Source organism: Lissotriton helveticus, chromosome 1_1 (genome assembly GCF_964261635.1).
Source record: "Lissotriton helveticus chromosome 1_1, aLisHel1.1, whole genome shotgun sequence".
NCBI classification, from domain to species: Eukaryota; Metazoa; Chordata; class Amphibia; order Caudata; family Salamandridae; genus Lissotriton; species Lissotriton helveticus.
The window spans coordinates 966,922,683-966,948,387 of NC_136057.1; the positions used below are offsets into that span (position 1 = coordinate 966,922,683).

Consider the following 25,705-nt stretch of genomic DNA (forward strand, 5'->3'; position numbering starts at 1 on the left):
CTATCTTGCTTCGAGCTGAAGCCACAGAGAGACCAACATTCCCAGACCTTCTGTGGAATCTTGGTGCCCTGTCATAACAGGGCTTGTGGCAGTCAGTTTAGCGCCACAGTCAAGAACAGTCTAAGAGAGGGCATTTCAGCTTTGTGTGTCATTTCTGGGGCAAGGAGTCAAGAGTAGGGGTGTTTTCCGAGGAGTCTTGGGTCACATTACTTGCTCTGAAGCAGGAAGGCCATTCTGCGGCTAATGCCAGATGGCATGCAGCAGCACGATCCTTAAAAAAATTGGTGGGTCACACGGATTGGTCAGGGCCCTTTTTGATTAAAAATCCGTTAAAGGCTTGAAGGGAGATGTGAAGAGAGAAGAGCCCCATAGATTTAAGACGTTTGGGCTACAGTCTCTATGCTTCAAGCGATTTGCCGGACTAATTTTAAGGTGGGCTGTTCAAGGCAACCTTCTGTTTGGTCTTCTATGGTAAGAATTACTGGCAGGTTACAGAAAGGACATCCATGGTCCTCGGGTGGGCTGGGTGTATGTCAGCTGGCCGGGTAGATCCATGGCGGTAACGTTGCCATTTTATAAGACAGACCAGATGGGCCAGGGGAAGGACATCACATTTATTAGGCTCCGAATTTTGCCCAGTCTGGGCCCTCCAAGAATACATCGCGGTTCGCCGACATAGACTGGTAGGGGCGCTATTTCTACATGCGGATGGATTGCCACGGCCTAAATTTCCGTTTCCAGGAGTCTTGAAGATTACTTTAATTGCTGCAGAGATTGATCCAACTAACTTTAGTGCTCACTTATTCCGTATAGGGACAGCCACTTTAGACGCAGGGTCTGGGCAGGATGGTCACATGGTTAAAATGATAGGACAAAGAAGTCCGGGTGCTACAAACAAAATGCACACGGTTTAATTAAGGCCACCAGTAGTAACGTTATGATCTCCCTTCTCTAGCTCTTGTATTAGGTACACCAAGTATTATGCCCGCTAGCAATCTTTGGTATAGGGGCCCCCTGCATATGGATGGCCCAGGAGGTGCATCAGTCGGGCGGCTTTGTTGAGCATGCCAGAGAAAGCGGATTCATCATGTGGTGGTACACCTGAGAGGCCTGAAGATCAAAAACCTGAGATGATGGTGGAAAAACTCATACCAAGGGGGCTTCTGCCTCTGGTCCTGATCATTTTACATTTAGGCAGAAATCATTTGGTATATTTGGGGCGCAGAGATTAGTTTGAGACAATGGACGGTGCTTGTAGCATTTGGTAACGCATCTGTTTTAAACACAAGGACCAGCAAGGACCTTGTTTAACAAGGGTAGTTCCTCAGGGACCTTAGAGCAGGGAGTGTTGCCTAAGAGAGATGAGATGGTCCCCTTAGCTAGGGGGACGACCCTCCAAACTGCAGCAGTGGCAGAGAAACAAGGCTGAAAGGTAAACCATGAAAAAAATGGGCTGTAGGTGACTCAATATGTAACGTACGCTGTAAAAATGAAGAGCGGTCACAAGCATGTAAATAGGTTTGATGTGTGATATGTTTAGAGTAAAAAGTGTGCATTTATGAAGTACATTTTGTAGTAATTAAACACGGCCTAAGTTTGATAGCAATACCCAAAGAACAAGGTCATCTCAGGCGGTCTTCTTACCAGGAAGGGTTGGGGGGGGGGGGGGGGGGGGGGAGGCGGGGTTTAGTGGTTGGCTGGCATTCAGGGTTAGTGGGGGCTGAGGGAATCTAAGTGTCCCGTCCATATAAAACCTGCTGAAAAGGGATAAATCTGTTCCCTCAGACAGTCCAACGGTATTAATATTTGATCCATACGCAGATCAGAGGCAAGATTAAGTCCAGGGTGATAAAAGCGGTTACATTTATTCCCCTTTAATGTTTATTCCCAAAAGGAATGGACACAAAAAATGTTCACCGATGAATACTTTAGCAAGTTAATTTATTGGTCCTGCAAATGCAAAATATACAGAGATTTCTGAAAGGCATACCATTTTAGCTGGCATAGCTTGAAACACAGGCAGTTACTCTAGACAAGTGCATACACAGGCTACACTTACAGTTGGCAAACTACAAGTCAAAGAAACAAAAATATATATATGTATAGTCATCTCTCAAGCTCTGTAGTAGACATTAAATAAATAAATAGCAACTCTATTTAAAAAATGTTAACAAAAAAAAAGTTTTCAAGTGTTAAGTTATGAAACAGGAAAATCATTGGCCATTAAATATCTCCACCCAATGCCGTCCAAATACAAATGCTCCATAAAGGTGAACTCTTGTGCATTTTTGGTTATATTTCTGCAATTTCTACAGCAAGGCTGCACAAATATACACTACAAAACAAAAAAAACGAATAATAACTATTAGAAGGGACGTAATTGCTTTCTATATGTTGAGGATCTCCATTTCCCCTCAGACTTCAAAACATCTAAAACACCAATGAAGTAAATAAGACAGTGAATCGTGGTCTTACAGCATCCTGAAGTCGAATAGGCAATACAAAACACTGTCTCAGGTGAAGAACTACATTTCAAATGGTAATATTGGAGTCCTTACTAATATCAACTGAGAAAATTGAAAAGGGATCAACATCAGAGAGGGAAAAAGTAACTTGTCCCAGCAAAATGAAAACCGTGTTGGAATAAGAAAACAAAAAATTAAGTGAGAGGATTGTCCTTTTCAAGAAATGGAGAGAACCAACCAAGTCAAGAGCATTTCAATGAAACCAGAGTCCTATGGGCCCTGCATTATCAAGTGCCTCTCTGCTGACCGCCCATCTTTACATATGAAGGCTTGATCATCTCACAGCAGTTCGCAAAATCTTCTCAGAATTTTTCAGAACCCATTTATTTTTGCTCCCACCCTTTTTTTCAAAAATTACTCCTTTGTACACCCCTCTAGTGCAAATCCAGATCTTTTCATAAAAGAAACTGCAGACACCACACACAAAAATACACACACCACAGGCCCCAGAAGGAGACAATAAATAATTGGGTGAGGGCACATGCCTGACTCCGTTTGGCAATTCAGTAACTCCACATTTCTGGAGACACTACAGATCAAGCCTGCAAGACTATCTCCTGTTTAGCCACACATGTCCAACAATTTGGAGACCAAACTCATTACACACAGAAGAACATTAAAGCAACGATAAAATATGCAAAGGTAAGACAATAACTAATCCTTCCATTCATAAATACAAGGTCTACAAAACCTCCTCACACTGGCAGGCTTCCATTTTAAAACCTCAGGGTAAATAAGTAGGAGTTTGGCGCCATACATCAGCCATCAACTTCTGATAAGTCCTCAAACACACAAAGCATTTTCACTTTTTTAGACCGACACATTAGGCACTGTGGTCACCTTTCAGAAAACCCACTGGTGAAGGAAGGACTAATGTATCAGACCTTTCCACAGTGGATTTATGGGTTAACATTAGTGACAAAATGAAGAGAAAAATTTGAGGTTGTAAAGGGAACAAGAAGTGTTAATTTAATTGTAGTCCAATACTGCCGATGGGTTACTGTTGCTCATTATTTAAACCCAATTGGATGTTGTTGCGCTTAACTAGATTACAACAGCAAGAGTCAAGGACCACCTTTTAGCAACATAAATGTATTAGAAAGTCCATCAGCCACATGACCAAGCACAAAAACTATAGAACAAATAAACCAGTTTTGTCGCCAAGTATAATCTGACCTCTTAGTGGGTGCGGCCACACTGATAACCAGGTACATTCTGCCAACCCCTTGCGACTTGTGAGTGACCTAAACGGGAAAGCACTGGGGTTGTAAATTGTAAGCTATGCACACAGCTACAGGGCACCACCCACCAGAAAAAAAGTTGTGTTTATTTAAAACAGCAAGTCCCTGCACAGACCTTAATAGGCATCTTTTCAACCCCACAATGTATTTCGAAACCAAAAGAGAGATCACAACTAAAGGCAAGCAACGTCATCATATGGCTTTGGCCATTAGGAGGAAACAGATTACTGGTAGCATGAGCTGCCCATCTTTATGTGCAGACTCCAACCAACCATGGTCAGGTTAAAGTTGGGTCCACTTTTTCCAGTCAGACAAATTTAACTTCTTTCTGCAGAATTACAAAAATTTGGATGGAAGAAAAAAACAATCCTGGTGATCTCAGCTTGGTCCAAATTAACACCTGTGTAATCAGGGGATCTTCCCATTCTTGTCGTGGCACGTGACACATTTGTATTACTTTAAACACTGGTTACAAAACCCAACTAACCACGTACAGAAAAAACTGTCTGGGATAAGTAGGAAGTAAGTAGATAGGGCCAGCAAGAAACACTTAAGGTGCTTAATTTTTCACAGTTAGTGTCCCAAAGATCTTCTGCTATACTGCATTGCAAAATACAATACTCCTATCTAATAGGGAAAGCTGCTGGTCACCTTCCCTTCCTTTCATTCATTCATTCATCACACAGATGTGCCATACAAAAGTGTCTATGCTTCATCTACAGTATTCTGTGCATGATTCTACCAACTTGCCTAGTCGGCATAAAGTGCAAGCCAGTATACGATACAAGAGGACAGGTACAAGAGGTTCAGACTTGTTTCCATGCGTCTGATCTCCAGGCACAAGAATCTTTAAAATGAATAATAAAAGAATAGAATATTCGGCTGAAATAAAATGCTTCACCATGCATACACTGAGGTAAGAGTCAATGTATGCACAATGCTACTGTGCACATAAAATATGCTGTAAAAAAAAAAAAAAAATCCTATAATAAAAAGCCATGTATAACAAAAGCCTTTGTACAATCGGAAAAAACGATAGAGAGGGGGTGTGGTGGCTTTAAAGTGGTAAAAAGATTTTTTAAGTTCCAAAAGCCAAAAAACACACTTCCCTTCAATCGAAATATATAAAATGATCATGCCTTTGGAGAGCCCATTCATTGCCAGTGCAAAACGCCAAATACCATTTGTACAGTCTTTTCCTGGTGCTTGGAGTAACCCTTCGGTGTCCAATGTCATGTTACTCGTAGGGGAGAGTGGCACCAGTACAGGCGGTTTTAATTTTACAAGTCCTCTTCTTACCCTGTATTTTCCTTGTGAGTATAAAAGTACACGCTTCAAGACATGTTGAGATGAAATTCGTAGAACAAAACAGGGTGGTACGAATAACTTCAGAGTCTTCGGCAACAACTAATGGCTCATGTCTAGGAGGCTACTTTCTTCCGCCATTTTCTCTTGAAAAGTCAATTAAGTTCAAAGGTCAACTACAGCAGTAGCCATTGGCCCGGCTTGACATCGAGCCTACCATAGGAGGGTCTACACGCAAGCTTCAGAGATGTAATGGAATGAAAAACACAAAAGTCTTGTTTATTGACTTGTTGGATCCCTGGTGGGTCAAGACTGCTTCAGAAAGGGATTCATGTTCTGCAAGGAAATGAGAAATCTAGTTAGACTTCCGTGTGGCGCATCTACAGGAATCAGGAATAAATGGTGGAATTATCTCATGCAAATGAATTGGATGCTTTAAGGCAAGGCATTATATCAAGTGCTAATCAGCAAAGTTGGCACAAACAAATGTCACTGCAGAACAACCATAAAACAAGATGCTTTTAGAAAGGGAACACAAACCCATTTAAAACATTAACGTCATTGAAAAGTACTCTCTGATTATCTACTTTCACATGCCTCAAAAAGCGAGCCCTGGGAGACTGAAGACACTTGGATTTTCAGATTTGGGTGGTAAGTGGGTCTCAAGTACGCCTTTTTTTGTCATGCCAAAACCCAAAAGATTGGTGGGGTCGTTCTATAATAGGGGCTTAATCTTTCGGCTGCTTTGCCAATCCGCAAAGGTCCTGCTTTAAAGATAGAACAATTAGAGGCATAACATGCATACAGAAAGTCCTTTTGAGTAAATGTATAAATGAGTTGTTATTCCTTTTAACCATTCAAATGCCAGCGTGCTGTTCGACCAATCAAATTTTCAGGATTTGAAGGCTCACCAATCAAACCCCAGCATTTGAAGCCTCAATGTGCCAGTGTAGGGTCAGCAGAAAGCTGTCAGAGACTTCAAAGCCCTACTGAGAGCAGACTTAATTGCTCTAAGCAGAGGTGGCAACCGGGGGAAAAAAACATGTACATATCACATTTTATACACTAAGCGTGTCTTTTCCTTTGCATCTTTATAACTTATTTTGGACCTCCACAAAAATACACAGAAACCATTTGCGGAAGAATACTCGTGTTCTCTCAATTAATAGCCCAATACATTTCTTTAGACCGTGTTGGTGTTCCCAACTTCACAATTTTATATTTGGGTTGGAGGTAAAGGGTAGGGTGAAGTTATGGAAGAATGAAAGGGGGGAAAGTAGGGCTGCTTTGTGTTTCCAGTATCACACTATTTATTATCGGGCTGGGACCGAGAAAGGCTTGGTTAGGAAGAGGCAAGTCTTGGAGCCGACGGGTTTAAGGAGAAAAGGATTCCGGCAACGTCCTGCCAAAAGGTACCATTAATAGGAGTGAGCAGGAGAACGAAGTATAGCCCTAACTGTTATTCTACATGGCACCATCTGTTGTCCAGAGAAGAGGGTTGTGACATTGTTGGGTTGTTAGAGATGTGGACACTGCTAGCTGGACAAAAATATATGGTACTGTAAGGAATGGTAGATTGGCTTTTTTTGGCTCAAAAGTTTCTCGCAGGGCAAAAGCTACAAAAAGGTAGACGGGGAAAGAAGGATTGAGCAGGTATGGAAAGGAGTCTCAAGGAGGATGGATTTGTGACACAAACGCCCCAAGTCAAACATCAACAACTTTTAATAATGAGGTCCAAGGAGGCAGTTTTCTCTTTAGGGAAGAAACCCCCAAATCTACACTACCCCACTCAAGGTTAAAGATCAAGTTTGTGGCGCATAAGTGACAACCGAACACCATAACATTTGGTAGCAACAGATCTATACGTATTTTTGTTCAGATTAAAGCACTATTACAGCAAAAAGATTGGTTGTCCAACAAACCCACGACTGGTAAAGTAGCCTCACAAATGAGTCTCATTGCTTAACACTGGATCTTTTAAATCTGCACGGTCATACTCAACATGAGGACCGACTATCTTAACGTAACAAGCTCTTGTCCTTTAGTGAAACAGACACAAGGGCATTAAAGAAGCAGAGACATCAAGGACATTCCTTCCCACCAAAACCAGAAGTGCACTAGATAACATGAACACTTAAGGGTGGGCACACACCAAATATCGCCTTCAATAAATGTATGTATTGTGTTACTTTTTAACACTCCCCATTCACCCATTCCCAACACCTCTATATATTCCACCCAAACCTGCTGTCATCACATCCAGTGTGACACTGCTGTGATATACAGCATGTCAAAATACTTTAAGAATCATTTAATAAAATACATTTAAAAAATAAATACACCTGGCTATCAATTCAGGACTACAGAAAAGCAATATTAGTAAGATCCAATAAGCCGTCTGTGAGAAGGCCACAATGCTTTCCAGGATTGCCAATCAAAGGGAAAAAGTAGCTGTTAAAAGCAAGAATGCACACCACATTAGTACAAAGTGAAAGTTGAAAGAGAAAGAAAGGTACTTACAGACATGCCTGCTCTAGTAAAGGCTAGAAGGAAGAAAGGAGGAGGAAATGTTACTCAAGGGGCAGGTTGGAAACAAGATATAGGACAGACACATGCAAGAATCAAAGCCTGAAAATGTATCAGCATTTCCAAAAATGTACTTCCCATATTGGTATGAGGTGGAAAAGTTACTGACTGGACTCATTCATATTACATTTTCATTCTACGACATTAATTATTATTGTTGTTATTATTATTCTGCGTGTTTTATATAGTGCATGGCTACCTAAAAAAGGTTTCCCCGTGCTACGCTGATTGCAAAGCGAAGGTTGCACCAGAGTGCTGTCCAAGAGGAAACATTTAGGAAAATTCAAGAGGTTGAAACAGCCACGTTTTAAGCAACTTGAGAAACATAGAGGGAGTGGTTTGGTCTTAATGTTAGAGGCAGAGCATTCCAAAGTTTTGGTCCAAGAAAAGAAAACACTCGGCGTCCTTGACAGGATTTCCTAATTTCAGGCATTGCGGCCAACCCAAGATGGCTTGAACGCAACGAGCTTGCAGGTGAATACAAGGACACCAAAGATTTAAGGTACAATGGTGCTATGTTTGGTAAATATTTGTGCATGTAGCACAGAGCCTTGAATTGCACATGTTGGGTAAATGGGCTTTAAAAAGTAGTGTTGCGGTTTTAAAGGAAGGGCTATGTGATAAGAATGTGAATGGTACAGTGTGCTTCCTGAATACTGGATCAACAATATCAATGGGACAGAATATTGAAAATAAAACAAAAATCGACAAGCTAGCCTAGATTTTCTATGCCCAACTCTTTCCTTCCCTATATGCACTTACCTTTCCATATTTCGTCCCTCTATATTCTGTCCCCAATATCAGTATGTGTAAGGAAATGCCAGTTTTTGTATAGTCACCGCCAAGTTTTCAGACGGACTCTGCTGGTTATTCAACTCAGAGTGCACTGAGGCCTGATAACCAGACCTCAGTGCCAGTGCCCCGACCCTAAAGTGTATGTGGAATTGGCTGTACCCAATTGGGAGTGGCTAACTTACATGGAAGTCCCTAGTATATTGATCCCTGATAACCAGGGCATGCATGTTAGAGGGGTACCTCAGGGCTTGCAGCACTGGCTGTGCCACCCTGGAGGTCCCCGAAGTAAAACGAGTCCCCGAGTACATCACTTCAGATTGGTAAAGCAGTTGTGCACTGCTAGACCGACTTTGTAATTATAAGCAATGGCAAAGACACGACTTCCCTGTACCTCTGCAAGTCATCCCTCTAGCAGGCCTACCTAGTTTTAAGGCAGGGTGCAACATAGAACACAGGCAGGACATGTACTTTACATGTCCTGGCAGTAAACATGCAAAACACTTTGACCCCTCAGCTGTGCTAACTTCAGAAGGGTGCAACAAAAGTGAGCACTCCGAGGTATCAAACAACTCGATCGAAACATTAAGCTGGACTTGTATCCCAAGTCGAAATTAATGTAAGTTGTTGCTGTGTGCAGCTTTAGCAAAGCGGTCACTTTGTTGCCTTTAAAACTCCTATGCCTTCTCAGGCACACATGGAGCCTGTTGCACAAGACAGCTTTCTACCCCCTTGGAGAGACATGCCTACAACTCAGGAAGGAAAACGGTGAGGGACTGCAGGCGAGAGAGGAGTTACCTCTCTTCTGCAGGAAGCCACTTTGGTGTTAACCCCAAAATGTAGGCTTCAAAGGGGAAGCTGCCTTTGAAGGGCAGGCGTGTCACATTAGGGAGGAGGGCTGTCCTATTTTTTAGGTAGACTGGTATGGGCAGCAGAGGGGAAAACCTGTTTTCCCAGGGGTTGTAGTCCTAAGTATGCCACATATCAGGGGTGGACAAGGAAGGTCTGAACACCAAGAGGGTCTGGCCAGATTGGGAGTGGGCAGAATGATGCATACTGGGATAGCCAGATGCCACACTACAGAGAAAGTGGTCACCAGCTGAGACGGAACCTGGTAGCCCATTGGCTACCAACTACATCCTGCCCAGAGGGCATGTTACGAGCATAAGAGGGGCACCCCGACCTCAAATGACTTGGAGGAAGGTTTGCCCTGCTTCACCGAGAGACCAGCAAAAAGAGGCTGCACCATCGAAGACTGCACCTGGTAGCTAGCGAAGAGGGGGACTGTGCCTGCCGTTTCATGTTCAGAGAGAATCGGTCTCCAGAGCCCAGTCAAGCCAAGAGACTCCAAGGGCCAGCCAACTGGCCTCCTGTTCGCAGCACAGGGAAGCAATAGCTGAAGAGGTCTGCGAGGGCAAGTGGTAGCCCAAAGTCTTCAAACCACCATCACAGCCACTGTGCCACACCAATGACCAAGACCGGATGCGCAGAGTTGCACCAGAGTTTGCTTAACCTGGGAGTGCTGACGGAGAGTTGCTGGGAGCCTCAGAAAGTTATTGACCCAGGAAGGATTGGCCTGTGACCGCGACAACGGGCAACAGGTAGCCCAGGTGCGATTGAACTTCGGCCCGACCGGAAAGGCCCATGTGGAGCCAAACCATGCAACCAGGACACCGTCATTATCTTCGTGGACGGAGGAATCCCTTCAGCAAGGGCCCTGTGAACCGCGTCGCATCCATAGCATCCTTAGAGCAGTTTCAGCATCCTCTGTCCCTTGCATCAGGACCATTGCATCGTGGATAAAGTGCCTGCAACTGCTGTAGGATTGCTTCCTCTGTGAAGATAATGGCTACTGAAGACCTTGCTTGTCCACCTGACTAGTTCCCTGCTGGAGTTGGTTGGCACAAGTATTTGTAGCCGACCGTATTGACACTTAAAACTTTTTCAAAGAAAGCTTAGGTAAGTGTCCAATTTGTTGACTTTGCCAAGACCTGTTTGCAGTGGAGAGTAATTGGTTTTATTTATTATTTCTTGAAAAATAAATCAATATATCCAAAACCCTCCAGTGGATCTTTTTCATAATAGGGTCTAAAGTCTTATAAAAATACAGTCTACTACATACTTGTTCCTCTGTGTAAGCCTTGCTGCTTAGAGCCACAACTACCCCGGATTGAGCGGAGGGTTTGAAAAGATGAAACCTCAGAGTCCTAAAGGTTTTTCCAATGAAATAAATGATGCTACTTTAATACCAAGTGAAAGCTGTAATGACCGACTTCTATCGCAGTAGAGGTAGCCTTGCACACGGACAAATAATATCTTGGAGCTCCCCATGCCCAGTCGCATACATTACCAAATGCATGAAAGTGAAATGGCGATTATATGCTGCTAAAGTGAAATCGGTTTCTAGATTTTAGCACCGAAGTTATGATTTTATTTTCAGAAGGTGTGCCCTCAAGTACCAGGCTAACCAGACACCACCAGCATTTCGGGATCTGCAAAAATATGTTAACTCCCAGGGCTCGAGTCGGGGTACTACCCGGGTGGACGGCGTCCCCCCAACTTATTTTACCGGGTGGACGCAGTCCCCCCTGCCAAACAGCTGGACTTCACTCTTTGGCCTCTCTGGGATGAGGAGCTCGGAGCTCACAGCAAGCTGCTCACGCACAGACTTCTCAGATGCAATTCCTTCTAAGGGGCGAGCGAGGGGAGGCAATGAGCCTGATGGTGCAAGTCACCTTTCGTGACGTCACTTCCTGTCGTGACGTCACTTCCGGTGACAGCGTCCCCCCACTTCTTTTTTAGGTTGAGCATCGAGAGACCCTCTTGTATACTTTAGTATACCTCTTGTGCTTACTTGAATGTGGACACGAGTCGGACGCGCGCTTTTTCAGTCTCGGATTTGTCTGTGTGAGCGCGCTTCTGAGACACGGCAAGGGTCACCAGCCCACTTCCAGAGAGCAGATAGAGGCATAGGGAAGCCGTCGCCCTGGCAACGTGGACGGGGGGGCGGGAAGGTTCAGTTGGCTCGCTAGTGCGCGTGCGCGTCCTGAAGCCTGTCCTTTAGAGATACAGTAACTTCTGTATATTCGCGCACACGGAGTTGAAGTCGTCCGGTCAGGCTAACCACAATAAACTGCCTTTCCATCCAGGTGAACAAAGATGGGTAATTCGTTTTGTAAAGGCGAGCTGCTGCTCTGAGACGCACAACATGTGAGCGTGTGTGGAAATCACAGCCCGTGCTCTCCGGTGAATGCACTCCGCGATGAAAGTGTAGTTAACCCCATACGTTCCGGCAGCAAGTCTCCACGCCACCCCAGTTCCTACCGGCCCATCACCTCTCCGTGGGACACACAATTCCTTGTGCACAGTCCTAAATCATGCGCACAGTTCACCGTAGATAAGGCGGCCTGAATGAGCATTTAATATTTGCTCAAATCCTGCGCGAATGCTGCCGATTAAAGTTAAAATGTAATCTCTCGTGTTTAAAAATTCTTCCACTCACAGGTAGATTAATGTGGAAAATAAATTGACGAGATGTTGCCCCCCCTCACCCCCAGCATGTTTCCTTATTCTGCCCTGCGTGCCCTAGCTCTACCTGCAGTACTCCCCTGCGCCCCTCCCGGTGCCCCCCGGCAGGTCGTTATACCTGGGAGTGCACGTCCGGCTTCCTAGGACCCCGGGCCGCCTGCCGCTTATGGTGTCTGCCGTTCTCAGAGTGAGTGATGCAGGTTCGCTGCACTCCTTGCTCCTGTGTCGCCCTCTCTTCCCTCTGCACTCACACTCCCTCGCTGCCCGGGGCATTGCCCGCTCTTTTCCAACCCTTTCCCTCCTCTTGGCGACGGGACACCGTTTGCAGCGCAGCCCTCCCCCTCCTGCAACTTCCTGCATTCATTCGCCCTGGGATGATGTTACTGTCGTTACAATGCCCATCTCCCTCGCTACTCCCCAGGTCACGGACAGCGAGTGTTCCCAGGGCACACGGATCGCACACTGTATGTGTGATCTGCTACCACAGCTCGTATGGGACAACAGTAGTAACATTGCGATTGAGCCCTGGGGCTGCGGTGGAGGCAACCGCACTGCGAGACTGACGGTACAGCTAGACGTGTGCGAGGAGGCAAAAGCCCAAGCGATTTGACTCGAGACTGCAGTTGAAACAGGTGCGACACTGTGCTCCTGCCTCGCCTCACACTCACTGTGGACCGCTTCCTGGCACTGCATAGGTGTGACACTGTGCTCCTGCCTCGCCTCACGCTCACTGTGGACCGCTTACTGGCACCGCACAGTGGTGACACTGTTCTCCTGCCCCGCCTCACAAACTCACTGTGGACCGCTTCCTGGCACTGCACAGTAGTGACACTGTGCTCCTGCCTGCCTCACAACTCACTGTGGACCGCTTCCTGGCACTGTTTATGTACCAACTGCAAATTCAAGAAAAAAAATTCATGCAAAGCATTGTCATCTACAATGCCAGTAACTCAAACTTTAATGCTGCGAGACCTATTGCATTGCAAATGCTTGTTTTTTTTTTTAAGACTCGTGCCCTGTTACCTCCTGCGATGCCTGCATAGTTCAACCAACTCGCAATGAAAGTTCAGAACAGCTTCACAATATCGACATGGCATTTGTTTTCGCATTCCATTGCTTCCGTGTTTTTGAGAAAATGCTAGCTAGTCATTGGCTCTGCAGGCAGCACATCATAACGTGCCTCTGCGTGGCTCCAGGACGCCTTGATGGAGGTCGGAAGGCGTGTCCTACGTCCTTTACGGTATTCAATGGAGCACTTCCCCAGCGTGAGGAGCCAGACGACGAGCAAAGGGTAGGCTCTAGTAAGCAGAAGAGGGGTGACTTTCCGCCCATGTCCCCCTACTCTCTGCTGTGGGAGCTGCTTCGGGAAAAGAGCGTGGGTGCTTGGCATTGAGCTCTTTAGTGCGGAGCATATTTTTGGGACCCGCAAGGCTAGGCAGTGTAGATTCTATTACAGGACCGGAGGCTTCAGATTATGCTTCTCAAACTTTACTGCATCAACACAGCAGCCAATGAAAATATATTATTTTCTCAATAAACAATAAATTACTACATTTCCCATGAACACCATGGTTATAGGCACGCCCCCACAGTCCATAAGAACCCCTTGCGTGCACATCACTTCCTCTTTCTTTGCTGCTCACAAGCCAGAGTTAAGTGCACCTTCCCTGTCCCCTCACTCTGCTTGTTGCTTTGGGGGTGTCTTGGGGAAAGTCTAGATTTATTGACTAATGCGGGTGGTTCCGCTTATGAATTGAGGACTGGGGTGCTCTCTGTGGCATTTGTGTTTGTTTTTTGCTGTTATTGGTTTTTCGGTGGTTTCTCGATTCGAGCGCTCACCTTGCGCTTCATTGCTTGGGCCGTCTTGTTCCAGGGGCTGCTCCCGCGGTGGAGCGAGCGCCTGTCAGCGCGCTGCTTCCGTTGTGGAGAGCGCGGCTGTCAGCGCGTGTTTTCTACGGTCTTTGACCGGCGAGGGGCAATCCGCGCTCATCACTGGGGCCCGGTACCGGCTGCCTGAAGGCGCGCGGAGGCTCCCTAATGCGCCCTGCGTTCAGGCCGGGTGGCTCACGGCCGACGCGCGCGCCCAAAGACGCTGACCATTTGGGCTGGTTTTAGTGGTATTTTGGTCGCGTTTTGGGCGGCGCGCCTCGGCACGTCTCCCTGGCTTCCTGGAACGCGCGTTTTTGCGCGTTCTACACACCGGATTGCCTCTTGTTAGATCGCCTGTGCAGGGTGTGTCAATTTGAAAGTCCAGAGTGGGCACACGCTCTCTAGATTTGAGGACCTTGGCCACTGGCCCTACTGACTACAGCTTTGCTGAGGGGGTTTGGGTACAGTTTGTGTGGTAATTACCTGTTGTGTGCAGTGGGCTGACCCCCCCCACCACCCCCAAAGGCTGCCAGGGTTATTCCCTTGTATTTCAGTGCCATTTGATACCATGGAAAATTGGGTTAAATACCCTGAGGAGGAAGAGGCAGATGGGGAGGATACTAATGAAGGGCAGCAGGACGCTGTTCTAGAGGATAACATTGTCGAAGCTTTGGATGCCTCGGTCCAAGCTTCAGTTGACAGAGCCATGGAGACGAAGGTCCCCCAGACTGTGCAGCAAGCACTCGCAGTGGCCCTGCGCCCCATTCGTAAGCAGTTGGAAGGCTTTGCGAAGCGTCATGGCTACGATAAACGCAAGAAGCAGAAGCGCGATGCTCCGTCTACCTCTACTTCAGTTCTGGAGGAGCGCCAATCGTGGCCGCATGCGCAGTCCTTGGCTTCTCTTCCGGTTAAAGAATGCCCTAGTCAGCCACGTTCTGGCGGCAGGGCGAAAAGTAAACGTCCCGTGGTGGTGGACACGGATACCACCACCACTAACACTGATACCAATACCGATACTGATACTTCGGAGGAGCAACCTCCGCCCACTAAGAAGGCCAGACCGGCTTCTAAGCCTGTGGAGGACAAGGCCCCTAAGGCCTTCCACTTTGACCCCTCGGACATCGTCCACCCTCGGTCTTCGGACTGGGTCCCGCCAGCGGACGTAGCTGATTACATTCACGACCACCTCCGTAAGAGCTTCCCTCGAGAGGTGCGCAACCGGCTGCGGTCGGAATGTCCGCGTCCGGATATTCCGGACGGGGTCGCGGACACACCGGAAATAGACGCCAGTATGCTCACTTTCCTGAGGAAATTTTCGAAAGACCCTAAGAGGGGGCTTGACAGGGCCTGGCGAGGCTGTCAAGACAAGATGCTTGATGTTATTGGGCCCCTAGCCAAGATTCTGGAAATGGCCTTGGCGGCCAAGGAGGGGGCGACTCCTGTGGATCCGGACATACTGGCGGAGTGGACTCAGCGCGCAATTTGCTTTCTTGGAAACGCGAACTGCGCAGTGTCTTCAGAGAGGCGCAAGTCGTTGCTCATGCGCATGGACAGCAATCTGACAGAGCTGGCGGAAGCGGAACCGGGCCCTCTGGCCGGTGGATGTCTCTTTGGAGACAGGTTCGTGAAGGACGTCACCAAGTATGTTGGCACCTTCACCGCCTTGGATAAAGCCCAGAGTGGTATCAAGCGCGCCCTCACGCAGGGTGTTTTCAACAGGGCCGGGCGAGGCGGGGGTCGCTCGTCAGGCCGAGGATTCCAGAGAGGCTCCCAGAGAGGTGACTTTGGCCGTGGCCGCGGCGAGTGGGACTCCACCCGAGGTGGCACCTTCTATCCGTCCAGGAGAGGATTCAATAAAGGACGTTTCCAGTCGGGAAACAACAGGGCGAGTTTCAAGGCCCATCAGAGTTCCGGTGAGTCTCACAGATGTGTCTCTCCTTCCCTTGGGGGGTCGCACGCAACATTGTCTGCAACAATGGCTGGTGTTAACTCAAGATGTTTGGGTCTTGCAGACTGTTCAGGGATTCAAGCTGGAGTTCTACTCTCCTCCTGCGCAAGCGTTTCCCCCGCCACCTCTCCATTTTTCCCAACTAGATCACAGTTTTATAGAAGCAGAGGTGGCAGACTTGCTGAGGAAGGGCGCGATCGCTTTTTGCCAGAGAAGTCCTCGCGGCTTCGCCAGCAATGTCTTTCTAGTCCAAAAGAAGGGAGGTGGCAACAGACTTGTGCTCAACCTCAGACATTTCAACCAACATCTGGTGTACAACCATTTCAAAATGGAAGGTATCCACATGTTAGCGGATTTGTTGCAAGAAGGAGATTGGTTAGTGCGATTAGATCTGAAAGATGCATATCTTTCTATTCCGATTTTTCCTCCACACCGCAGGTTCCTGCAATTTCAGTGGCGCGGCCAGTGGTACGAGTATTTAGCTCTTCCTTTCGGTCTCTCCTCGGCTCCCTGGTGTTTCACCAAGGTAATGAAGCCAGTGGTGGCTTTCCTCAGGGAGAGGGGTGTGCGCATGATCATTTACCTAGACGACATTCTGATCATGGCGCAGGACCGGTCAGTGTTACAGCAACACTTGACCATGACTACTTCCTTGTTGCAAAGCCTGGGGTTTGTGATAAATCTAGCGAAGTCAGTAGTGACCCCGACTCAGGTAATAGACTTTCTGGGGTTCACGGTCAACTCCCTCACGGCGCAGCTGCTTCTTCCACAGGCGAAGTTGAGGGACTTGAAGAAGGAGATCAGGAAACTGCTGGACAGGCAATTGGTCTCGCTCAGAACACTGGCCAGGATTGTAGGTGTCCTGGCGTCCTCTATCCAGGCAATATTTCCGGGTCCATTGCACTACAGAGCCCTCCAACGTCTGAAGATCAGACACCTTCAGAAGGGTCTCTCGTATACGGACTCAGTTCCGCTTACGGACGAGGTTCGGCACGAACTCCAATGGTGGCTAGGCCACGTGGATGCCTGGAACGGCAGAGCGATCTTCGGGTCGCGACCAGATGTGGTGATCGAGTCGGACGCCAGCAGATGGGGCTGGGGCGCGCGCTGTGGGGAAGTTTCCACAGGCGGCAGATGGTCGTCTCAGGATCTGGAACTTCACATAAACTGTTTGGAGTTACTGGCAGGATCGTTCGCGGTCCGCACGTTATCCCCGAAGCAGACATCATGTTGCATCCTCCTGCGCCTGGACAATGTGTCCGCAGTGAGGTATATCAACAAGTTGGGCGGCACGAGGTCGTCTCTTCTTGTCCAGATAGCCAAGGAGTTTTGGCATTACTGTCTACAGAACCAGATTTCAGTCATAGCGGAGTACATCCCGGGTCAGGCCAACCAAGTGGCAGACTGGCATTCCAGACACTTGAGGGATTACAGCGACTGGAAGCTGCTTCCCCAGGTCTTTCTCTGGTTACAAGCGATTTGGGGTCCTTTTCAGACGGACCTGTTCGCCTCCAGGTTGACGTATCAACTTCCCCGGTTCTTCAGCTGGAGACCGGATCCGATGGCGGAAGCGACGGACGCGTTTCTCCAGGATTGGTCGGAGGGGACCCAGTATGCATTTCCCCCCTTTCTGTTGATTCCCAGAGTAATGACTCAGGTGATACGGCAAGCGGCGGAAATTGTCATGGTGACTCCGTGGTGGACATCACAAGCGTGGTTTCCCAAGTTGTTACAGTGGAGCTGCGACCGCCCCCGGTTACTGCCGGATTTGAAGTGGTTGTTGCAGGGCCCTCGTCAGGAACAGCACCCATTGCTGTTGGAGGGCAGATTATCCCTGATGGCATGGAGGCTTTCAGGGAACAGTGGCAAATGCCAGGAATTTCGGACAAGGCTGCTGACTTTATCAAGCAGGCTTGGGCACCTTCCACCAGGAAGCGATACTCCGCTGCCTGGAAGAACTGGGTGGATTGGTGCGTGGGACGACGTCTGGATCCCGTGGGGGCTGGATTACCCCAAGTGTTGAATTTTCTATCCGAGAAGGCGGCAGGTGGCCTAGCGTATCGTTCGGTCAACAACTTTCGCTCAGCCCTCTCGGCGGGGCATGCCCTGGTGGATGGTAAACCAGTAGGCATGCACCCGGTTGTTTGTAAGTTGTTGAAAGGCATCAGGGTGGCCAACCCTCCCAAACCCAAGTATTCGGGTTTGTGGGATGTCTCGGTGGTCATTTCTTTGCTCGACAGATGGCCGGTTAATTCTCTCCTGTCCAGGAAGCAGTTGTGGGCTAAATTAGCCATGTTGCTTTGTCTATCCTCTTGCAGAAGATCTTCAGATGTCAGAGCGCTCGACGTAACAGGTAGAGTGTTTACCCCTGAAGGGGTTTCTTTTCATATTACAGGTCGTACTAAAACAATGTCTCGACATATATCTTATAATGCTTTTCCTGACAATGAAAAACTATGTGTGGTCCATTGTTTGAAGACCTACGAGGAATGTACGAAGGCCTTGCGGCCGCAGGGCTGTTCACAATTGTTGATTTCTATTCAAAAGCCCTTTAAACCAGTGGCGGCTGCCACTATTGCTAGATGGCTTCGGTTCATTATGAAGGAAGCTGGTGTTGATACGAGTATTTTTGGTGCTCATTCAGTTAGAGGCGCAATGGCGTCCAAGTCGTATGGTTTAGGATCCAGTATCCAAGATATTATGCATTGTGCAGATTGGTCCTCTGATTCAACGTTTAAGACGTTTTATTATAAGCCGGTGGGAGATATTACTTCTGTGGTATTTAAACAGCGTTAAACTAGCATAATCTGAAGCCTCCGGTCCTGTAATAGAATCAAAAATTTGCTAGCATTCGCGACAAGAATTTTCAATTCTATTAAGGACACGGAGGCGAGGATTATCCCACCCGGCTTACTGTACTGTATGTATTAAGCCTACCCACCCTTTTATGCAAGAATTACGGGGTGTTGTTTCCTTTATTTCAGGATCGGATAAGAAGTCGGATTAATCGACTCAGGAGGGGCTGAGATGAAGTCGGACTGACTGACGACTGACGTCGAGATGACGACCTGAAGTTCTTCTTCCACGTTGGAGGATTGTTTGGTTCATGTTATGGACTGTTTTGGTTTGGTTCACGTTATGGACTTATCGCCTCAAAGAAAGAGGAAGTGATGTGCACGCAAGGGGTTCTTATGGACTGTGGGGGCGTGCCTATAACCATGGTGTTCATGGGAAATGTAGTAATTTATTGTTTATTGAGAAAATAATATATTTTCATTGGCTGCTGTGTTGATGCAGTAAAGTTTGAGAAGCATAATCCTCGCCTCCGTGTCCTTAATAGAATTGAAAATTCTTGTCGCGAATGCTAGCAAATTTTTGATTTTGTTCACAGATCTTCTGCAAACACTTGCCACTTCAGTACACATAACTGCTGCAGGAAGATTCGGTTAAAATAAACTTACTTTTACCAATGGCCCGTCCCTGCCCCAACACTATCCAAACCCTTCCAAACCCTTGCCCGGCCTGAATACTAATGCTCTTGTGTATATATAAAGTATGCACATATTTCATTAAATAGGTCATATATCGATTAATCAGGTACTTACTAATCATGTATGAAATGAACCCACTGAATCGCTGATTGTTGCAATTATTAGAATCATTCTGATTTTCGAAGGTATTTTTGGTCAGTATTCAAGTCAATAAAAAAAGAGTCAATAAATAGAAGACTACGACAGAAACCCGCGGCAGCACCATTTGGTCTCAAGCAAGGCTAGGACTAAAACAGCTGCAAAGAAAGGCAGTTTGGAGGCAGCAGGAATGCCCACTTAATCATGAGACTGCGCACACTCATAATGTACAAACATAAGCAGCAAAATCACACAACCAAAAGCATAAACGGATGAAGGCAGAAGAATGGAACTGACTTGCACAGACATGGACGGCGAGGGCACCTCCTGCGACAGGTAGCTTGGCAGAGCCTCCGAAGCAGAAGCCATGTGCTCCTCAAAGCTGTTGATTCGTGGCTTTTTGGTGGGCTCTGGGCTTGCTAGTGGGGTAACACTATTGCGTCTCATAAGCATGTTAGGTCCCTTCTTTGCTTCCTACAAAGAGGAAACAAAATGAAATAAAAAGAAATAAGTGGCCAAAGTTAGTACAAAGCTTTATAGCAGCATGCAAGCAAGCACCCACATTCCTCCAAATCATCCAGAACTAAGCGTGCTCTATAAACTGGGTATATGTTACACCTAGCCTTGGCAGATGAGGATAGGTTAAGATGAGTTAACAGAAATATTTTAAAATTGAAGAAAGTGGAATTAAGCAAGATCCAGGAGAGTCTGACAATTTTTGCTGTTGCCGTTGTCGTGCAGGTGACTTTTAGTACGGTCCTAGGCTATTTTAAGAACAGAATTTAACATCAAACCAGGTTTAATAGTAGATATCACATTCTGGTCTCCGTATTAACGAAAAGACATTCAATCATTAAAGCTAGTAATGCCATGGAAGAGACGCAGATTTTAAAGTAATACAAGCCCATCAAAGGGTGCCACAGACCCAGGAGAAAGACAGGAAAGCAGTCTTTCAAAGATATGATAGAGGCAGATAGAGACAAGATTCTGGAGTATGTTATACTTGGGATTTCTGATAGGGCTGTTCTATTAAGGGCTACATGGTCCTTTCTCCTTGTAACGCGGTGTAAAATGTCAGGGATGTGTGATTCCACTAGAGTCGGTTACTCCGTGGCTGGCGAAGCCGGAATCACACTCCGGATCACTGTACGAATACTTAAAACAAAGGCAGAATTGAAGATTGCCTTGAGAATGTCATGCTTGTCCAGAAGGGCCAGCCTGGACCCTGCAGTGTTTTAAGAAGTAGGAACATGAGTAGACCGGACTACGTTTCCTTTATTGCAGGATGTTGTTGCTTTCATCCCCCTGGTGAATCAGAACACTGTGTCTACCAACCTACTCCATCTCTGCCTGGAACACAGTGACTTTCTATTATTATTGTTAGACTCCACACACATGGTTCACCAATACTTATTAGCACTTTAAAGCTAAACAACAGGGACCGAAGAGGAAAGAAGAGCTCAAAGTGTCATTAACAGGTTTATGTAGACAACCCCTCAATTAGACTGAGCATCCATCAGAGAAAACTGGTAAACATAACTTCTGAAGGAGCACCCCAATAACCACCTCTAAATGAAAGAGCAATATATGTATGCAAATGGCGCCCGCTCCCAGCGTTACCAGCAGCTTGCTTCTTGATAGACAAGAAGCAGTACAAGGTTAGTATTTAAAAATCAAGAACTTATACCAAGTTACAAGAGTAGATACTTCCAGATTAGTAGTCCTATTTCCACCCCTAAAATGAATCTCTCAAAGTCAGTCATTTGCCCCGACGCCCCTCCTACCCCCTTGAGGCTATTGAAAATTCTGGAAAGATTGATAAACCACCGTGTTATTTGGCATTGTCAAAAAATAAAGTCGTAACTAAGGAACTAATGGGATTTTTTTTAAGAGTAACGTAAAAATGAATAGTAGTATATTTGCAGAAAGAAAGTCAGGACCAAATGCCTCACCTCTGGTCGGTCCCGGTGTGTATTCACGGCTTCTATGTTCAAACAGACGGATTCCACTCGACAGCCTGTGAAAAGAGTGAGGAGAGAGGTCATTACACAACCCTAAACCAGATAATGGAGCAGCAATAGGAGCTTAACATGCAGTGCTCAGAAAGGTCAACCCCCTTACCATAGGCAACAGGCGTGAGCTTCAGTACAGTGTGGAGAGGACACTTCAGGTAGGGCATTTCATCTGCAATAGCAACACAAACAGGGTCAGGGTGTTACAACAGACCAGAGAGAACATCTTATGTCAACCAATAAGGAAATAATCTAGTCCATCGCTTTTCATATTTTATAGTTCTGCTCCATATTCCCTCCCTCAAAAAAAGCAGAGGCCCATAGGTACGCGGGTCTGTATGGGGGCGGGGAAGCTAATATGAGAAGGGGAGTATGGGTGAGGAAAAGGCCACATTTTATGCATTTGAGATCTCATAATTTTAGTAGAAAAGTATTATACTTAAGGGGGACAAAAATCAAATGAAATGTGGGTTTAAGACCGGTTTTCAGCGTGGTTTACTGGAGCATTGGGTGCAAATTAGCATTTTCTGACGTATTGACATTTTCTTATTGAAAGGAGGAGGGAGATACTCATGGTTCACTTTCTTCTCTGCTCACCTGCGCTCTTGTCCAGGAAATAGGCCAAGAGGCACCTCATCACCGCCTGGTGACAAATCACAAGGACATTCTCCTGCCTTTCCAACTCCATAATGACCGGCTCCAAACGCTGCACCAGGTCTTGATACGACTGAAAAAAAGAAAGGCACATGAACCAATTAAAAGAGCAATTACAACCAATTTCCTTTCACTTTCTGATAGTTTCTAAAAGATTCCCAAATGCTTCTACCACTAAATGTGTAGGACGAATAGGTAAATCAAAATGAGGGCGAGACTCATTTTGCTGGTTTAAGTTGGACACCTTGAGCTTGGCTCCAACACTTCTCTAAAGTCCTGCTCCAAGGCTTACAGGTATACAGGGCAGTGGTCTGGAGATGGGTCTCTCTTTAACCTGAGCTATTAAACCACAAAGTAGACAAATTGGGGGAAAAAACAAACAATGGAATTAAAACTTACCTCCCCCGAGGGATAGCGGTAATAGTATTTGTCCTGGTCTCTCAAAGCAAACTCCTCTGGGTGCTGTTCTTTAATTTCCTCATAGGTCATCTCCTCGCATACTCCCTACAGGAAGCAAAAGCACCCCAAAGTGTAAGTGGATTGTGAAGATGGTTTTTGGCACACACATCACAGCCAGTCAGTCAGTCTAAAGGAAGACGACCAACCAGGTATTTCTGAAATCCAGGGTCCACAGACTGGATTGAAAGAAGGCCTTCCAGCTTGTGAGCATGTACTGTACAATTACAAGATCAACAGTATAATCATTTCAAAGACTACACAGTGTGGCACCTTCAGAGGCTTAATTTGCACTTTTAATATCCTTTACCCTACGTCAACATATCGCTACATTACAACACTGAATGGTACGGGACGCTCATTCAGGTGGATAACATTTTTTTTTTTAAAAGAGCGCTGCAATACAGGGCCATAATTTACATTAATGACAACCTAAACATTGTAATAACTTGGGAGTGGATGGTAGTAGGATTTAGAATTGTACTTGAATTGTTTGCACCACACCATTTTGAGTCAGGGTATTAAATACAGAAAAATAATCTTTACACAGCGGAGCCAGTTCAAAGTCTGGACCAATCTGACAAGTAAAAACTATTCAGATCCCTACCGCATCAATTTCGTTCAGTGCTTTCCATTGCTCATATGGCAGCTTCAGTGCTTCCGCTGTTTGGATGGTCATCTTCAACTGACTGGTCCACACTTTCAGATCTTTTAAGTTCTGTTCCTCCACAAAATGCTTCAATGCAGTGGAAAACTAAAAAGCACAATTACATGCATTAGTTATTGTCATCACTATGCCCTCGCTAAAGCTTATTTCACAATGTCTTCTGGAGGACATGCGTGCCCTCTAGGAGGATCCTACTACAAAACCACAGCGCCAATTGACAACAGCTCCTGTACCTTCTTGCCCCTATTGGACAGCCCAGAGTCTCCTCCAATCTTCCCCTTCAGGTTGGATTCACTTTCTCCATGTCGGCACAAGTAAATGGTCCGCGGCTGGACGTGAATGTTCATCAAGTAGTAGACTATCCTGCTTTGGATGTGATCCTGGACCTTGTTCACCAGGAACCTCCGGCCAACATCAATCACCTTAATTAAAGAGAGATCCCTGCAACACCAAAACACAAGTTAGAAGGGGCACACACAACCAATTGTTGTCCAGTATCAACCCGTTAGAAAAGCTGTGCTGTCTGCAGTGGAAAGTGTTCAAAGCAGCTACTTCAAGGTGCTAGTCAAATTTGGATTTCTTAACGAGCAAAAGGTTTTTGCAACATACACTGCTAAACAACATCATCTAAAGTTGACTGTGCATGTCTGTTGCCAAGCACTTCTAAGTGACCATCTAAATGGCACTTGAAAATGTGCCCTACGGTCTCTGAAAACCAAACAGCAAACATTAGAACTTCACCCATGCTTGGTTGATTGGAGTTAAATGTACCTCAGTTAGGAAACAGGCTCAACCGTAAAATGCAGACACTCATACTTTATTGCTTGTAAAAGGCATAAGATAAACGAAATTACACAAAACTATAAAAAGTACTATGCAAAAAAAGCCAAAAGTGGGTAAAATAGCTTGTTTAACTGTTTCTAGCATACTCATAATATTATCAATACAAAACCTGGTTAAAAGCATACATGGGAACTACTGGGCTTCTTTTTATGGGGAGTGACATCAGAGTTAAAAGAAGTTATCAGAAGGGCTAGGAACCCTAGCTCATACCGGTCATAGGCATCGGGGTCCATGGGTTCGTAGCTAGCCTTATAGCAATGAATTCTCTTCATAAAGTCTTCCAGTGCGTCATTTGAATTACAGTCTCTGTAGTCGGGGCTTGACAATTTTACTTCCTGTGAAAATACGAAAAAAAAAACCGACCATAAATGAAAAATCCAGTGAACACTCCCAAGAAGCAATAACTTCTTCCCCTCCATTTACCATTCTAGCGTTTTTTTTTTACTGGGGAGCTTAAAGCCATGATACCCCACCCCCCCCTTAAACGATTATAAACAACTGGATTTTTTTTAATGGTAACCAAGAGCCAGGCTCCCCTCTAAAACGATTCTAAAGACCTGTACTTTTTAACTCCACATGAAGGAAGGTTGGATGCAGCCACAGAGAACGAAGGCATCTTGCATCAACTTCACAGTGGAAAGGGAACAGTAAGAGACTCATTAAGTGCAAAACTAGTTTTCGTTTAAAACAAAGGTATTGTTAGGAGAGCTTAAAGCGAGTGGGGGAGGCAATTTGTCTGCAGCTCATCAATTAGGAGGTTACTCGCTGCCGAGAAAGTCAGGACAGCAGTCGAGGCTTTCAAGCTTACAGCACAAAACTGCTCATTCGGAAATGCACCTATGAAATGGGCCAAACAAAAAGCAGCATATTGAGGAATTTTAATAACACTGCGGGTGCAGATCTCTTGCAAATATAGCCAGCTCAGATTGCCATCAACAGACTCATAGCTTAAGTCACCAGGATTTCACTAGAGTTCACTAAGCCATGACACATTCCAAAGTATGTACTAGGAGCACATTGTCACCCGGACGTGGGTTCAATTGCCTTTCAGAGTCAGTCCCACAAATCCATTTTCGCAAACCTCCTTTTTTTCTACAAATTCTTGATGACAACAAATATGACCTACTAGTTGGAAAGCCAGGACAGTAACCGAGTCTGCATGAGTCCATATTTTACGTTCCACTCTACAGGCCACCCCAATCCCAGGATATTAGACACTCCCATCAGACTTGGGCCACCTTACCCGCCGAGACAGAGACGTCACATCCTGTCCCGCTGTCAAGCTAAAGAGGTCGCCTACAAGGCCTGTGGAGAAACCAGAGATAGTCCGGGAGCCATCGTATGTAGCATGGCATGGTTGTTACTCAGCTTTCCCCCTTTCCCCCCAAAACCCCTGGCAGCAGTAAGCATCAGATCAGACCCCTTCGATGAATGCTTGCAACTGCTGTGGTCATTCCCATCGAAGAGGGGATTTGCTATACTACCTTGGCTAGAGGACACTTGCGAAACAACGAGGCCAGAGAGCTCTTACCAAGGGCAGTGGAAGGAGTGTGCACTCTGCTCCGGGGGACTCTTTACAGCCATACAGGCCAGGTATGTCTCCGTTGACATTAATGGGCGCTGTAGAGCGAATAAGGCTGCAGACTTCCA

The 25,705-nt window shown here is 46.2% G+C and overlaps 1 protein-coding gene across 7 annotated transcripts in view; it reads right to left on the reverse strand.

The window, feature by feature from the left end:
• Positions 1–1,924: 1,924 nt before the first annotated feature.
• PFKFB3 (6-phosphofructo-2-kinase/fructose-2,6-biphosphatase 3) overlaps positions 1,925–25,705 on the reverse strand; it is a 271,308-nt gene continuing 247,527 nt past the window's right edge. For 3 of the 7 annotated variants that reach the window (XM_078677146.1, XM_078677141.1, XM_078677160.1), the window contains exons 7-16: positions 24,266–24,390; positions 23,446–23,653; positions 23,153–23,299; positions 22,489–22,593; positions 22,033–22,162; positions 21,545–21,607; positions 21,376–21,440; positions 19,721–19,897; positions 7,592–7,614; positions 1,925–5,407 (exon numbers count right to left, since the gene is read on the reverse strand). In XM_078677146.1, the coding sequence (XP_078533272.1) occupies positions 5,401–5,407; positions 7,592–7,614; positions 19,721–19,897; positions 21,376–21,440; positions 21,545–21,607; positions 22,033–22,162; positions 22,489–22,593; positions 23,153–23,299; positions 23,446–23,653; positions 24,266–24,390 (1,050 nt within the window). In that variant the 3' untranslated portion in view covers positions 1,925–5,400. The remainder of the gene's footprint in view (positions 5,408–7,591; positions 7,615–19,720; positions 19,898–21,375; positions 21,441–21,544; positions 21,608–22,032; positions 22,163–22,488; positions 22,594–23,152; positions 23,300–23,445; positions 23,654–24,265; positions 24,391–25,705) is intronic. The other 4 variants (XM_078677152.1, XM_078677133.1, XM_078677173.1 and 1 more) reach the window with 2 other exon arrangements.